Genomic DNA, 18265 nt, shown 5'->3' on the forward strand with positions numbered 1-18265 from the left:
CATCGCAGATAGGTCAAACTATACTTTTTTGAATCCTTAAGACGAGAGGAATATGGGTTTTAGCAAGATTTGACAATTTTGGATTTATGCAAATTAGACACTGTTCCACTTTTGATATGCTTTTGTGTTAGCTTTTGGGAGATGGATGCATGCAAAATGGATTATGTTGCAATTAGCAGTGGGTGATTTTTTAATTTGATTGGCCTAGAGCCCAAACCATTCCTCTTGTGCGTCAGCATTTCTCTTAAATAGTTGAGTACAAACACCCAGGACATTACCGTAAAATGGGGTAACTTTGGGCACTTTTCAGATATTTTAAACCACTGCTTCCAAACAAAACCAATTATAATTCTTATTAACTCTTTTTTGTGACATTAAGCTTCCCTTCTACACCTTGAAGTTGCGAAAGATTTTTAAATAATTTTGTAAGCGTGCCCTAGGGGTTAAAAATAGCCTGACCAAAGTTACCCCGCCTTTAAAATTAATCAAACACACACCCTTGCTCACAAATATCGATTTTTATTTTTTCTGAAAAAAAATGTAAAAAAATTCACATTTTTGGTCAAAAAGCCTGCTTTTTTCGTAAATTTCAAGGAAATTAGACACGAGTGACTATTATTTCTTCCAAACATATTTCTTAACAAATTTACACCAAATATGACTAAAAACAATATTGCTGTACAAAAATATGACCATTTAAAAAAGTATATTTGACCGACCAAAGTTACCCCGCTGACCGAAGTTACCCCATTTTACGGTATCCCCTCTGATCCGCCTTGGGTAGATAAAAACAGGAAAACAATGATCCTTTTTGCCAACAATTAGAAAGAACGAAAACGAAAGCATACCTTTAAGTCTGATCTAAACATGAAACACAGGTAAGTGGGTCATCAAAATAATTATCACCCATTTAATACTTGGAGTAGTTCTCACAGTGTGGAGACACAAAACATAATAGTGATATGAAACATTAAGGTTACGAAGTATCATGATTTTCGAAATGTCATGAAGTACATTTTTGTATTCATCATCTCAACATTGAACATAGAAGCGTTTTAACAATTTGTTTTTTGATAGGTGTGGAGCACTGATAAGTGTTCATGACCAGTTTATGAAGTCATAAAAGAAATCAGGAACCACTTACGAGGGGCGGTCAATAAGTTCGTAGAACAAGGTACTTGAAAGAGTACTAGCCAAATTCTTTCTATCTCTCTCTTTAGCATGGTCACTACATACCTTAATGTACCCATCGCAATTTTTCTTGAAACCTTCTATGTCAACAAAATGGAAGTCTTCCGAAAGCTCCTTGAGCCACTCTTCAGTGAAGGCTCACCAGCATTGATCACCAGCAAACCTGATATTATGAAGGTAGGACTTAAAATTCTAAAATAGGTTTCACTAACTGGAGGTCATCCCTGAACCACAATATGGTTACTGGAATTAACTGACCCCTCGGTCGTGAATGGCAGCTTGACAAACTAAGAATAGCGTATAGGACACAATCCGAGAACAGCCAGATTTCTACCATCAACCTTCTTCACATGATGGCTTGCCTCAATTTTGCTATCAAAATTGTATGATATATGCCTATGATTGTACTTTCATTTGGCAAATGATATGTCATCAAGACTATCCCTGGATCTCAGAAACAGCGATGAAGACCTTGCACTACAGTGACCGAGTGATGATCTTCTTAGGGGTGTGAGATCCAGGTGCTTCCACTAAATTCACTCATTATTCCAGTGATTAATGTATGCCTTATCACCTTTAGCCACATATAGATTAAACTTGCCTTGGTCCTCATTCTAAGTATATAGATGGTGTGGACCTGAATATGTCAACTGGTATCAATTTTGTGCATGAAGATTCCAGGACCCCATCTAGAAGACACCCTGGAATACCCAAATGTTAATGGATTAATATTGAAAACACATTCATCAGAGTTGTCATATTTTGTGGCTACCTCATCTTTCTTATTTGGCTCATTATTCATTATCAATGCCACTGTACCAGCGCGTATATCATTAGTGGTGACGTCAGCAAGTCTTTTGGACCTTGGATGATCTTCAACGACGCTCCTTCCATTCTTGAACTCTAAGAACCATTTCGTTGCTGTTGAATACCAAGGACTTCATTACCATTTACAACAACTCTACATTGTTAAAGTTTATTTGAGTTTTCACCACCGTCGGGAGTAATTTCCATGATGACCCTGTATTCAATTCTGGTAGTACCTGTGAATTCATGGAGGTAGACTTCCTCTGAAGAGTGCCCTGCCCATATACAGTGATACAAAAATATAATATCTTTGCAGTAATGTTTTGAAGGAACAAGCTTTCAAATGAGACCAAATTCAATACCGTGCGACAAAGTAGCATACCGAGTTCTACGAACTTTTTGACCGGCCCTCGTATTTCCATATTACATATCATCATCATTTCTCTAATGTGTTAGCAACGCATATCCAACATTTTAACGAAATCCGTTGATAAAGCTTTCCAAAATGAAGTGAATTTAAAAAAAGGCATGGTGGTTGAATATAGCAAACACTAAACAAAGGTTCCCTTTTGGCTCAGAATAAAATGATAGACCATTGTGGACCTTTACCATGTTTACCTTTAAGGATGCACTGTGATTTTTTCTTACAATATTTATTTCCAGAAATAGGCCTAGATAATTTTAAAGCGACTATATGCATCACATGTGAACATATCGAAATCTAGCGTATCCTTAAGGCTATTAATTATTTTAACCTGTTGTGATTTGGTAGTTCACATCATCTTACGAATGGTAGTGAGCTTTGGCAAAAACTGCATTGCTCAATTCATAGCGAGCGTGTAGAAGAATTAAAATATTACAGATATACTTTTATAGGTGCTGCGGTTCTTGAGTTATGTTGTAAAGAGGTCTGAAACAACAACACTTTTGTAAAACGTACATAACTCATTAACAACAATAAATTTTGCAAGTTTGCAAAATATACGATTTGTAGAATGAACTTTTGCAAAGCATCAAGGTGTTAATTTTCAATAATATATTGATCTAGATAATGAAAATCTATTTTTAGGTTGCTTCGACCAACAATACCTCGTCTACCCTTAAGAAGGATAATGTTCGTTTACACAACCAAAACCTTTCTTACGAAATCTTTTATTATGAAATAGGATAGGAATTGAGGATAATTATATGAATTCCTATAGTATTTCTGGTAATGGTCTGTTTCTAGTTCTCACAATTTAAAAGTGAAACTTGTGGATCGTGAGTTTCAAGTATTGAGTGCCATTTGGTATTTAAAAAAATGCAAAATGCAGGTTGGGAAGATGATGGCGCAAGATGTTATGCCCTCCAAAGTTTGTCATTTGTAAGTTAGGCTCAACATGCTCAAAGAGGCAGATATTTCAAGATTTTTTTTCAGCCGAAGGATTTGCTGCTATTCCTTTTCTCCGATCGGCACCAGATAAATCGGCCCTCCTTTTACGCGCTATTACCTAGATCATTTGATCATGCATCATATACCATGTACACGTAAATCTTATTTGATTATTTCACTAGTTGCGAAGAAATTAACAATTACATTTTGCGGGCCTAAATGCAGTTCATTTCAAGTTTGATAAAGAGGCGCTGATTCATATTCTGCCTCTATTTTTGAAACAGAGCGAAAAACAAAACTGACATGTTCAGTTAAACGCACTTGTAACTATGTCCATCGTGATACGTTATGTACATTCTTCGTACTGCAATGGTCTGTTCAGGGTGTCCTAGAAAAAATTACCGGGTGAACGAACATCGGAATCAAAAAACGTAAAATGTAGCGCGAAGCTCATTTTATCGTGCATCATATCTAGACGAATCTCACGAGCCAAGTCATGATCAGGAGTGGGTCCCCGCTGCACCAAACAGGTGTTGTGACTGCCTAATTGGGTGAATTAAAGCCGCTTAAAAATCGATGTTATTATTGTATTGTGTTGTAAACTGTCATCATTCTTTTGTCTACATGTAGCACGGGTGATGGAATGCAGTTTAGAATTCCCGCCAAGGCCGAATCATTTCACATTTTGGGCCGTGTATTGTAGCCGACGGGGACCTAGTTATGGCTGCCAGTGAGGTGTAGGAATGCGTAAAATGAGATTCGTCTATACGCAAATTCATTTCACTAGTTGTGAAGAAATTAACGATTACATTATGCTGGCCTCAATGTAGTTCATAGGCGTTTTTTTCATGCTCGCTCACCCTTCCTAAGGTTTGTGTATCTCAATAAATTTTATATTCCGACGGTGTTTTGTTATTCATCATGTTCATGAAGATGAACAACAGTTTGTCCGAGAAAACTTTGACAGTTGCAATTGGAAACGTCACCGCTGTAATTCGTTATGCATTGCAAATATGATAATTATATTTTAACTTTCCAAAGAATATTTAAGCCAAGAATAACAAAGATCAAGTGTTTACAGCTTTACGTGTGGTTTTGGATGTCATGCAAGAAAAATTTACTGATTCCTGTTATGTCCAGTTTGTCACTAGTAGTCTTACTACAATGTTACCTGAAACATAGCAGCATAATAAAATCTGTGGCTATATCTTTAAAACAGAGCGAAAAACAGAGCAGAATGTGAAATCTGTGGCTATACGGTACTTTAAAAACAGAGCGAAAAACAGATAAGAGCAGAATATGAAATCTGATCTATTTTTTGAATATAGCCAAGGATCCATATTCTGCTCTGTTTTCGCTCTGTTTATAAAATATAGCCACATAATTCATATGCTGCTCTGGTTTTTTCGCTATGTTTTTTAAATGCAGATTTGTTTTTAATCTGTGGCTATACTTCAAAAACAGAACGAAAAACAGATAAGAGCAGAATATGAAATCTGTGGCTATATTTCAAAAACAGGGCGAAAACAGGTTGAAAAATAGAGCAGAATAACTGCTCTGTTTTTCGCTCTGTTTATAAAAGATTCATATGCTGCTCTGTTTTGGAAATATAGCCACAGATTTCTTATTCTGCTCTGTTTTTCGCTCTGTTTATAAAATATAGTCACGGATTCATATTCAGCTCTGTTTTTCGCTCTTTTTTTTTAAAACAGCAACATATTTCATATTCTGCTCTGTTTTTCGCTCTAAATCGTGCAGTATATTATTTAAACTATGAATTTATGCTTTGGAAAAATGCAAGCAATGAGATTCGCAACAAATTATTTAAGCTACAAAGTTTTACGAACACTGTTTCATTGTCCATATCTTAGCCATTTCATACCTATTTTGATAAATACAATATCTTGAATATATATCAAAATCAGACATCGTCACATATTCCTGTTCAATCATATTCGGTTATTTATATAGTAGCCTCTGAGCAATTTTGGCCTTTGCCTGGCTTCGGCCGAATGTTATAAATAAAGAAATAAAAATAAAAATAAAAATTTTAACATGTATTTGTTTAATATAAAAAATACTTAATTCATGTTTATCCAATTAATTTTGATACCATGTTTTTAAAGTCTATAGTACAAGAAACAAGCATAATTATCAGATACACAAAGCAAGTACTTTTTTCTGCTCCAACATTTTGGAATCAAGGGGGTGCAACATTAATAGGCGCCGTCTTTCGTTGTACCCCTCCTCCGTTTTTGAACTTTTAGAATATTTTATATTTAGTTGTTTCAGTGTTGTTGATAGGAAATAAATAACATTTGATTGTTTGATTGATTGATTGATTGATTGATTGATTAATTGATTGATTGATTGATTGATTGATTGATTAATTAATTAATTGATTAACCGATTATTGAATTAATTGATTAACCGATTAATGAATTAATTGATTAATTGGTTAATTCATTAATAAATGATTAATTGATTGATTGATCAATTGGTTGATTGATTGTGTGATTGAGTATCCTTTTTATCACCGTATATACAAATATTATAATACATAAAGCAAGTTATTTTTGTTTTTTCATTTTCTATATTTAAACTAACCTTTGCATTTCATGAAAGATTTCCACGCAATAGATAATATCATCGTTACTGGACAGATGAAGTGAAATAAAATAATAAAAAGCACTGGGATACTGCCCTTCTGATATGACTGAATACAGGCTGTATCAAAATGTTTGGTACCCGTCATTTGTGGTGTTTATTGACAAGCCTGCTTCTTCAATATGATAATAATCTTGAAATATCCAAGATATATAGCTTTAAAACCTTGCATAACATTCATTTATAAATAAGATAGCTCCTATCTTGCATTTCGATGTGGCAGTCTTGTCCATAATCACTGGAAACTGATGGGTACCAATCATTTTGATACACCCTGTATACAAATATTATAATACATAAAAGCAAGCTATATTGTCCTGTCACAATAGAAGTTATTGTCTAAGTCATAATTAATAGTTCAATTACTTTATTTCTTCTACCAGAACAAAATCAGCCTTGCTTATTTAACCCGTGTTCTCTGCCATCATTTTTGGCCATCTTTAAAAAGTAGTTCAAAGGTATTTATCTTCCAAAACGACAGCATAATTTCCTCAATTTCTTAAACCCATCAGATGGTTCAGGGATCGCGTGCCATTTGCAAGTGAGTAAACACCTGAAGACGTGATTAAAGTAAGGGTGTTTAAAGCCATATATTATTGGATTTACACAGGCATTGATGAATGTGAGTGCTATGGCATATGGGACCAATGCTTTGATGGCATCAGCATCTACAGCTTGTGTTATTGCTGTTGGAACGAAGCACACAATAAAGGCTATGAACACTAGGAACATGTTCTTTGTGATGGTGTTTTCTCTCTTTCGTCGCTGTTTCTCTGCTTTTCTTAATTTGTCGGGTCGAACTGCCGATGTCAGCTTTTGAGAAATGCTGATGTTACGGGATACATTACTTGTACCGACCGTATTGTTCATGTTGTTGTTGGAATTACTTTGAGGAAGTGTACCGACGGTGCTCGTAAGTGTTCCGGTTTCTGACATGTTCAAAGTATCTGCTCCGCTATTTGTCTCGCGATATCTATGATGAAGGAGTTTTTGTGAATGACGCCGAAGATGAATGTATATCCAAGTGTAAGACACGATGAGAGTTACTAAGGGGACGGGGAAACATCCAACAAGTTGGATGTAATCATATGTATCCTTTTTTGGGTGTTTTGATACAGCTACGCACATTCGATATTTCTGTGAAGTGCCAAGCTGTCCCACACCAAGAAGTGGTGGAACAATATTGAAACAGAATGAAATGACCCAAGTTGCTGTTATCCAAATGCCAGTATAAAATGGCGAGTAGACGATGGCGTAGGTTTTCATTGGTCGGGTGATCAACATGAGTCGATTTAACGCAATAGATGCTAACGTGAATAAACTAGTCCCGATACATGTAAAGAGCAACCCTGCAACAACACCACATCCCCAGTCTTTGATAGGGTACTCCTCGTGGCTGAGTAATATCGCAACATGCCATGGTATCATGAGAGAAGAGATTAAATCAGCAATGCTAAGATTCACCACGAATGCATTAGTTACAGTCCGAAGTTTCTTCGATACAAATACTGATATTATCACCAAACTATTGCCGAGGATTCCAAGTATTGCTGCAATTGAAAAGGCTATCGCCACAACGATGTGCTGATTGTAATCGTCAAATACAAAGTCATAGTCATAATCTGTAACATTTTCAATCGGACCTACCGTCGATTCCTCCATATTCCAATGGTAAATGAGACCATTACATGAAGGTAGAATGGAGATGAACCTGATCAGACTTTCAGAATGCAATTGATGTAGTGAATTTGCGGAACTTTAATATTTTAAATTCAGTTACTGAATATTTCAAATACCAGTTACTTCGTTACTCTTGCTATCCGGATCTGTGCCAGTTACGGTCAATGCGCTTGTGAACTAACACTATTATGGTCCTATCCACAAACTTAACTTCCCTTCCATAACGTGTGGTTTCAAAAGTTCATTTCTATTAAGCACGCCTACGTCAGACCGTTATTATATATACCTATGCATGCATAAAGTAAAGCATTGTACTAATATTTGAATTGTCTTGAAATTATATTCACATTTCACGATAAGTGAACGCAGGTATAAACATTTGAAGGAATATTTTGCACCCGAATTTTGCACTGCATTAATTTCAAGACAGGTGCGTGTTTCAACAATACAATTATTGGGCAGGATCTATTACCATTTGACCATAATTACGTGATAATATTGCTGCCCATATTGAATTTTTCATGTTCGTAAATAATATTTATTGATCAGAGCATAAAGTAAATAAATTCACTTACTAGTTATTTGCTCGGCTAAACTAAATAATACAAATGTACTCAGCTCATGAGTGTTTCTTACTAATTTCCCTAGTATGCTAAAGGCATTTCAGACGTAGTATAGGCATTCTTGAAAAGAATGAAATAGTGGTCAACCAGAAAGCTGACTGAGAACTGAATAGCTCAACATTGTGATATCATAATATAAAATGAAGTTAGCACAGAAAAGTGACAATATTTATATTTACTTCCTTTGTCTTATATAAGACAAGTTTAAAGTACTATACCCGAAGGCAGTTAAGCTAGTCCCGTGTGTCCTGATCCCTCCGGTGTTCAGGCACCGCCGAACCACACGTTATAGAAGAAACGGGAAGCGTCGTAAAAAATCTTGGCGGATGGTGCCGGTGGACCGTGGCAAGAAAGTTTCCCACCACGTAAGGCTCACGTACATGTACTACGAAGCGGGCGTCAAAGTTCACTTTTCAAAGGGCAAATTGTTGTTACGAAAACAGCATGCCGTCTGTTAAGAAGGCGAAATTAAGAAGGCGAAATTGCTATAAACTATCAGTGACCATTGCGAATGAAAAAAAATACACCTTATTTAGCCATTTATAAACATGGTGGCATCTGTTTAAGATCGTTCCTAACATATTGGACTAACACTGTGGTTATATAGCTCTTCACAATATAAGAGTAATGGAAAGAAAGTGCAAATGTTCGTCATTAATCGGCACAAATAATTTTATCAAAAAATGACGTCACGGACATAAAGTGCAATCTTCTATGTATATATTCCTCCTGCTAGAGCTCGTTAAGAAACAATACCCCCGCAGTTAAGCTATATTGCCGTATAGTTTCACCCTGATGTTGCAGTGATGTCAGTGCGTATGTCATTGGTCGCATCCTGAAATCGCACGCGCTTAAAGACGCCGCATAGATGCGCGAGCGAAACAGCTGCTTCAACGCGTTGACGTCACTGCCACATCAGGGTGAAAATGGAATTCGCCGTCGAAATGATGATGTAACAGGATCAAATACCATAGCAATTATAGATGAATACAATTTTTGAATAGATCGCCCTGCACTACAACGTTCACGCGGTACCTATGAACAATAAATGTCAAAGAAATGCTAATCTCTTGCACCTGTAAGATCAGTATCTTTGAAAAAGCGGTATTGTATTCAATCTATGAATAAACAGACATATACATCACTGATTATTACATCACTTCGACGGCGAATATCTAGGTTTATATCTACAGGGTGAGTCAAAAAAAGTCCAATCGAGAAAAGAATCCATTTTTATTATTTAAGAACCGATTTGAACCTTATAGGTTTTAAAACATTTTATAAATGATATATCCATTAGTGACCTTGTGTGAAAAAACCAAGGAATTAGCATTTACCGTATTGTTTTTATGACACATTTTATAGCGATACCCAATTTTAATGTTTGTCCAAGAAACATCTAAAATTTGAAAGTCAGCCCACTTTGTGTAAGGTAGATTTGGAACAGAGCTATTTTCGTAACCTCGTTGGCATTGAAATAAAATGGAGCACCCAAATTGTTATTGTCCTTGGTCTTGTTTAAGGAAAAGAAACATTATTTTTTTTAATTTTTTTTTTACCTTTACTTTAAAGATGTTTATTCTCTATCAAAAACATACACATTTGCAGGCGGATTTCTTCAAATGTCGAAATGTAATGCGCGCAAATTGAAGTGGAGTGAATTATAAAATATCCAGTAAGTTGGACATACCGGGATTAAAAAAACTGGAGTTGGAGTCGAGTGAGGTATGAAGGACTTAAAGTAATGTTAATAAAAATTCCCTTTAAAAGGGAAGGCCAGGGTCAATGCAGAAGAGGTCTTGTAAATAGTTTGGGTCACCGTGAAAGGCATTTTTTAGGATCACGCTTACATCCATGTTACATGACAGTTCACCAAACCATCAATGGTGAGAACATGCACACTGAAACAGCAAAACACATTAACTCCTATAACTCCTGTCAACTCTTTAATTCATTACTCCAAATTGTTCTGTATTTTTGTCTTTACTGCTTTTTACCCATGCTTATTATAAAAATCAAGAAATACACTGCAGTTGTTAGTTAATTCGCTATGTTAACTCAACTTACATGCACATTTTATTTTAAAATAATTTTATATTATTTCGCAATGTATAGTTTACTATAAAGTAGATAGTGGCAAGCACATGATAAAGGACTGATCATTCACTACAATCTTCACTTTTAAACTGTATTTTTTGAATGTGTTGATTGTTAGTCCGAAACTCCTGCAAAGCTATGGACATGGCATCTTACCTACTCCATTCTGTAGTCTGCATTGTGTGTTTTCTCAGTCTTCAATCATTTTGTTGAATGTAATTTTATGAATCAAATAAAAAGATAGAAATTGGCCTCACTTTAGTTATGTGTCATTTTACAGTATTTATCATTTATAAAGTAAGACAATAATTTATTTATTTTCTATAAGTGCATGTCAAAATATGGGATATATTGTTCAATATTATAGCTAGCCCCTAAAAACTTTATTTTCAATCGGATTTTTCCCGTTGAAAAGACAAAACTGATGTTAAAGATAGCAATAATATCATCAATAACATTTTGAGTCAATTTTATCCATAAAACGATACAGGATAGGATAGATAATTACTTTGACTTCAATGTGGTCCATATAATGAAGATTTTGATTCCACAACATTATTAGATCTGTTATCAACATATCAATTATGCACTCACAGGCAACCAAACATCATGCTATGCTCAGTACAATGTAGTCCACTGATATGACCTCGTGATCATTCCCCCGCTTTGACCATGTCATTTTTTTGATATGCTGATTGCTGAACAAGTTTATGTTTATATGTGTAGGCCTAACCTATGATAACTTTTTAAGTCATAATTAATTCAAACATAACTTTGGCAATACTCAATCGTTTTCGTTCGTTGAAACGGCAAAACATACTTTCTTTTCCTTGCAAATCGAATTAGCAGACATCAAAAACATTTCCACCACGAGAAGTAAAAAAAATAATTCATACCAATAGAAGAAGGCTATAATCTTAGCTAATCTTTAGTGTACACAAACCCCATCTCAGAATTAGGTACCAGCGCCCTATGCGCTGGCGAAAAGTTAGTTTGAACAGAAAAAATAAATTAAAATAACGCAAAAATCAACCTTATTTAAGTTAAAGTCAGTTTCAGAGCTGGTGCCTTTATCGTGCATTGTGTGCTATCATTCAAAATACATGGTACCTCGTGGACAATGAAATTGGGTATCGTTGCAAAAGGACTCATAAAAATTAAACGGTAGAAGCGAGTCACTTCAGTTTTTCACAGCAGGTGGCTATTGAGTGTGGCATTTATAAAAACTTTCAATATTTGGAAAGTTCAAAGTGGTTCTTACATAAATATCGATTCTTTGCACTATTGCACTTTTTTTGACTCACCCTGCATATCTGTGCTAAACCCATCCAGAACATAGTTATGGAGGGCTTACAGTTTTTCCATACTGCAATCATTTTCATTGTGGATACATAAAAAGATCATTTATATTTAAAGTAATTAAGTCCGAATCTTCGGATACGCTTTATCTTCGAATAACATTCAAACAAAATTCAGTTATAAATATCAATGCTAATAGGTACAAAAGTCTACGAAACAAGCATTTTTAATGCTTGTTTCGTAGACTTTTTACTAAATGTTACTTTAGGTTTTTCCTGTGGACTTCGCCTATCCTGATATCAAATAGGAAAACACGAGGCCACTGATTATCTTGACATGTTTACATAATTGCATTTACCCTGAGATCTCCCATCCTGGTTTTTACTAGGGACTACCTGTACTTTTTAGGCTGCAACATAGAAACAAAATATCAAGGGATACAGAGACATATTCCATTTGAGGACAGGATTCCCATCATGTCAATGAAACGTTGAGCCAGTGGCGTAGCGTGGGTCATCCGATTGGGGGGGGGGGCACTGGGGCTGATTGGGGGGCACAGGGTCTGATTGGGGGCACAAGCCGGTTTTTTTTGCCCCTATGACGCTACGCCACTGCGTTGAGCTCTTGTCACTTCAGACCGAAAAAGGTGTATTGACTTCATACAGAGTAATGTGGCTCTTTTGGTCGGCCCAATGTTCCCAGACCGAGACGAATTTCCCCGAAATATGCATGTCACCCGTTTGAGTATGGCCCGGGAGTATGGAAGCTGGTAGTTAATGTTTTAATGAATTATTATTCCCAGGGTTATTATTCCTTGATGTTCACATGTATGATTCAAATAGTGAGGTAAATTCCAGGTTCTCATTGCAAACAGCGCACATGTATCGAAACTGCTCAATCGAAATCATGAAAATAGATAGCCACAAAGGATATGTACCTTCCTATATACACCAATTGTTTCCGTCCATTGACTCCTATCCATTTTAGCTACCGCGTTAAGGGCTGGGGTATGAACGTTTGGACAGTATTTATTTTGGGACATTAGAGCACATCAGACATATCGAATTGCATTCTGAATACGAAGAATGTCATTCTGATATCAAATAATTTTGAATTTTTGAAATTCGCAATTTAATACACATTTTATGGCAAATCATTAAAAATTGATATTTTTGATATTTAACAGTACTTGAAGTAAACTTTATAAATCTGATGATTTATACTTAAAAGTGTATGTAGGTGGGTTGAAAAGCCGACGATCAATTCAAACTAATATACTATAATATTGAAGATATGGATTTTTTTTCCCAAAACACCAAAAAAAAAAATAGGTCTTTTTGGGGAAAAAATCCATATCTTCAATATGAAAGGTCAAAATTTTCAATTGACCGTCGGCTTTTCCTCCCTGCTACATACACTTTAAGAATATATCATTAGATTTATATAATTTACTTCGAGGACTGTTATATATCAAAAATTATATTGTGATTTTCAAAAAAATGAAAATTATTTGATATCAGAAAGACATGCTTCGTATTCAGAATACAATTCGATAGGTCTGAGGTGCTCTCATGTGCCACAAAAAATACTATCGAAACGCAATAAACGCTCATTTTAGATCCCTTAACCTCATTAATTTCCTTGGAACTTGTGATATACCACATTAGGTCATACTGCAGTGCTACATGTAGGTAGATGGTTAAGAGCAATTAAAACCAAAACATCATGTAGACAATAATGCAAGTTAACGAGTTTAGCGAGTTTACCCATAACTCATTCACGAAACATCAAGATTCTGATTTCGTCACGAACTAGAAAACTAGTACTTTAAAAATCGTTCTCGAACAAGAGAACTAGTGTCGTGCATCATTGATAAGAACACAAAAGTGCAAAACATCTAGATCACCATTTCTTTAATTCTCAACCAATGTCAACAAATGAGGTCTTAAAGCAGAGCTAATAAGTACCTAGTAAAACACAAAAACGTTTTTAAAACGTTTTAAATAAGTTATATTTTGGGTTTTGGTTTAGGTAAAAACGTTTTAATAACATTAAAATGTCGGGTTATATAAAGGTCATGAAATCGTTTTAAAACGTTTTGTATGAAAACACACTACAACAATATTTTTAAAATGTTTTCGAAATGTCATTGTAAACGATTTTTGCAAACATTTTTGGCCAAATATTTTGTCAACACTTAAATAGCATTATGTTAAAATATTTGCACACAGCAAACACAGAAATGTTCTTAAAATGTTTTTTACAAAACGTTTTAATAACATTTAAATGTCGGGTTATATAAAGGTCGTGAAAACATTTTATAAACGTTATTGTAAATATTTTGGGCAAACATTTGTTGCAAAATATTTTTTCAACCCCAAAATAACATTCTGTTTAGAATGAGTTTTCAAAAATGTTTTTGGAATGCTATTAAAACTTTTTATACCCTTTATATAACCCGACATTTAAATGTTTCCTGTAAAACATTTGTGTTTGCTGTGCAGTAAATTACCAACAAATGTTATTTAATGTTATGAAAACGTTTTATACCATTAATGTACCCTTTATATAACCCGACATTTAAACGTTTTCTGACAACCTTTTATAACCGTTTGCGAATGATGTCGAAAACGTTTTGTGTTTGCTGGGTACATATATGCAGGTATTGGCTGCTTGTTTGAATGTTGACATAATGTGTCTTTGTTTAGGATAATACAGGGGTGGACCTGTGGACATATTATGTAACTGGTACCTTAATTCTTTTGCGCACTGTTGTTGGGAATGTAGGGAACAACGTATTAGAAAATATGGGTAGCCTTTTTAATTGAGCACGTTCAACAATAAACAACTCTGCTATAAATACAGGGAAAATATTGCATAGAATACATGACCTGTAAAATAAAAACTATGTTATAGAAATATATCTGTATGAAAACGTGACTCCACTTGCGTATCAGTTACAAAATGTTATGCAGTCTCATTATGAATGCAATTTGGGAACAGGGCGATTTCCCAAAGTGTTTTTATTCCGAAGGGTCCTTTATCCAAACACACTATAGAAGGTCATAAACCCAAAATGTTGTTGCTCCGAAGGTTCATTTGGCCGAAAATGTCGGCAATCACTCCGAATGGTTATTGTTCAGAAAGGTTATTTCTGCGATATTTCGTTACTCCAAAGGGTGTTATTCGTGTCCGAAATTCGAAATAACTTCCCTTTGGAATAAAGACTCTTCGAAAAATCTCGCACATTTCGGAATAATGACGTACTCGGTTCGTTTAAATTTCGTGTCTCTTTACTTTGCTGGACGAACATTGATACAAAAAAAAAATAACGACTTGAAAGACATAGTGCTACCAAATTGGTTAATGATAATCATGATAATAGATCTGTTGTTTTAATATCACAAACGTTTCTGGTATTTTCCCTCTATTTTACGCCCTCTTGCATTATTCTTATCTTCTGCAGTATATCGTATGTGACTCTATCAAGGAAAATGATGACAAACAAAACCAAATTATAGTTGACACATTGGTAATTTTAACAATAAAGAACGTAAAGATTTGAAATTAAAAAAAAGAAAAAAAAATGACAAAGAAATACATTCAAGGCATGAGGGAAGTTTCATCATTTAATTTAATGGGTCTGCGATCAACATGGTTTAAATTTTGCTAAATATAGTCATATTGGTGTTTTTCTTGTTATGAATAAAACATGAATGATGACAAAGAAATATATACATTGTATGATAAAAAAAAACTTCACTCAAACCAATATGTGGTTCAATGCGTCGGGTTTTATCATTGCTTAAATCATAAGCAACAACAAATGGCATGTTATTAAGGCAATCATTAAGATAAATGAGACAATAGAAATTTATATACGTGTGATGTGACTAAAAATACGTTTAGTCTAAATGACACAATGTTTAAAAAAAATCAGTGGACAAATAATCCGAATACTAAAGTATTTTGCCCGCTCGGTTTTGTTTACCAAGGTTAGTTACTATAGTTATTTTTCATAACTATTCATGCTAACCCTTACATTTCATGACATGAAATATTTCCACGCAATAGATAATGTCATTGTTGCTGGAAAAATGAAATAACACTAATTAATAGAAAAGTACCGGGATACGTGTAAATCAAGTTTATGCTCTAACACTGTAACAGTTATTGCCCAAGTCATGTAGTTTAATTATCATTGTTATCTAATTCTCATCCGCTACAAGAACAAAACCCGCCTTTCTTTTTTTAACATGTTTAAATAATCAGTGATCTTTGCCATCGTAAACTTCGTAAACAATACATTATTATCTACGTCAGCCGAAGACGTGTTTAAAGTATTTGTGTTTATTGTAAATCCAGTAACATAGGTTCATACACTGTATAAACCCATTGTATTACTAAAGCCCTGCTAGGACGAAACAAACACTAGCATGACTAGGAACATGTTCTTTGCGACGGTGTTTTCTCTCTTTGCTGTTTATCTGCTTTTGTTAGTTTGTCGGGTCGAATTGGTTATTTCAACTAATGAAGAGTTAGGAAACACTGATGCCTGGGGTACATTATTGTTCTGGGTTGCGAAGGTGATTAAAATATTATAATACATAAACAGATAAAAGGAAGCTATTGTTCTATCACTATAGAAAAGCTTCTAAAAGTTATTGCCCAAGTCATAATAAATAGTTCAATTACTTATCTTCTACCAGAACAAAACCCCCCTAGCTATTTATTAATCCGTGATCTCTGCCATCGTTAAAAATATTCATCTTCCAAAACGACAGCATAAATTCCTGAATTTCTTAAACCCATCAGATGGTTCAGGGATCGCGTGCCATTTACAAGTGAGTAAACATCTAAAGACGTGATTAAAGTAAGGGTGTTTAAAGCCATATATTATTGGATTTACACAGGCATTGATGAGTATAAGTGCTGTGGCATATGGGACCATCGCTTTGATACCATCAATACCATCTAAGGCCAACTGCAGCGCTGTAGGAACGAAACACACAACAAAGGCTATGAACACTAGAAACATGTTCTTTGTGATGGTGTTTTCTCTCTTTCGTCGCTGTTTCTCTGCTTTTCTTAATTTGTCGGGTCGAATTATTACCGATGTCAGCCGTTGCGAAATGCTGCGGATGCTACGGGATAGATCATTTGTTGTACCGACATTGTTCATGTTGTTGTTGTCATTACTTTGAGGAAGGGTACCGACGGTGTTCGTAAGTGTTCCGGATTCTGACATGTTCAAAGAATCAGCTCCGCTATTTGCCTCGCGATATGATCTATGATGATTGAGCCTCTGTGCATGACGCCGAAGATGAATGTATATCCAAGTGTAAGACACGATGAGAGTTACTAGAGGGATGGGAAAGCATCCAACAAGTTGGATAAGATCATATGTATCCTTATCTGGGTGTTTTGATATACCTACGCACATTCGATATTTCTGTGAAGTGCCAAGCTCTCCCACATCAAGAAGTGGTGGGATAATGTTGAAACAGAATGGAATGACCCAAGTTGCTGCTATCCAAATGCCTGTGTAAAATGGGGAGTAGACGGTGATGTATGTCTTCATCGGTCGAGTGATCAAAATGAGTCGATTTAAAGCAATAAATGATAACGTGAATAAACTAGTCCCAATGCATGTAAAGAGCAACCCTGCAACAACACCACATCCCCAATCTTTGATAGGGTACTCCTCGTGGCTGAGTAATATCGTCACATTCCATGGTATCATAAGAGAAGTGATTAAATCAGCAATGCTTAGATTCACCACGAAGGCATTAGTCACAGTCCGAAGTTTCTTCGATACATATACTGATAGTATCACCAAACTATTGCCGATGATTCCAAGTATTGATGCCATTGAAAAAGCTATCGCCACCACGATGTGCTGATTGTAATCGTCAAATTCAAAGTCATAGTCATAATCTGTAACATTTTCCATCGGACCTACCGTCGATTCCTCCATATTCCAATGATAGTTAAGAATAGGTTGTGACAAAGTCGGGAACAAAGTATAATGACGTTAGCGGTGACAAAGCTTTAAGAAGGCATTGATGATTTGCAGGAAGAATATTTGGAATACCAGTTGCTCTAAAGTACTTCCGATGTTCACCAGTTAACCACTACATGCATGTTCGTTCTGTTTATAAATGATTTAGTGGCTATTTCCATTCACGGTCACTAATCACAAAATACAAGGACCGACAAATTGTGTGGACACAGCTAAAAGAAAATACTACCTTACGTCAGACTAGCTCTATATCCCTATGTATGTATACAGTCAACTGAATTGTACATAATGCGGTGACAAGTTAGCTAATGATGTGTAAGCATTTTAAAAGAATTTTAGCACAACTCTAATTATTCTAATTTACTTGACATGTGGTCAGACACGTATCAAAAGCACAATTACAAACTGTAAAAAAACAGCTTTACAATCGCAGCTTTTGAAAAAGAAAAAATAAAAAGCGCAACGGCATAATTTACGTTTAGTAAAATATCCAGGCTACCAGAGGCA

General features: G+C 35.2%; 2 protein-coding genes across 2 annotated transcripts; both read right to left on the minus strand.

Annotated features, from left to right (window-relative positions):
• Nucleotides 1-1468: 1468 nt before the first annotated feature.
• On the minus strand, nucleotides 1469-7991 carry LOC140151452 (G-protein coupled receptor moody-like). The gene has a single exon (XM_072173799.1). The coding sequence runs from the start codon at nucleotides 7697-7699 to the stop codon at nucleotides 6500-6502; it is 1200 nt and encodes a 399-aa protein (XP_072029900.1). The 5' UTR covers nucleotides 7700-7991; the 3' UTR covers nucleotides 1469-6499.
• A 6197-nt stretch (nucleotides 7992-14188) lies between these two features.
• LOC140151454 (G-protein coupled receptor moody-like) lies at nucleotides 14189-17975 on the minus strand. The gene has a single exon (XM_072173800.1). The coding sequence runs from the start codon at nucleotides 17711-17713 to the stop codon at nucleotides 16502-16504; it is 1212 nt and encodes a 403-aa protein (XP_072029901.1). The 5' UTR covers nucleotides 17714-17975; the 3' UTR covers nucleotides 14189-16501.
• Between the last annotated feature and the right edge of the window lie 290 nt (nucleotides 17976-18265).

This window comes from Amphiura filiformis, chromosome 4 (assembly GCF_039555335.1).
Source record: "Amphiura filiformis chromosome 4, Afil_fr2py, whole genome shotgun sequence".
Taxonomy (NCBI): Eukaryota; Metazoa; Echinodermata; class Ophiuroidea; order Amphilepidida; family Amphiuridae; genus Amphiura; species Amphiura filiformis.

Coding starts and splice junctions, on each gene's coding strand:
- LOC140151452 (XM_072173799.1), bottom strand. CDS start 7,699: ATGGAGGAATCGACGGTAGGTCCGATTGAAAATGTTACAGATTATGAC.
- LOC140151454 (XM_072173800.1), bottom strand. CDS start 17,713: ATGGAGGAATCGACGGTAGGTCCGATGGAAAATGTTACAGATTATGAC.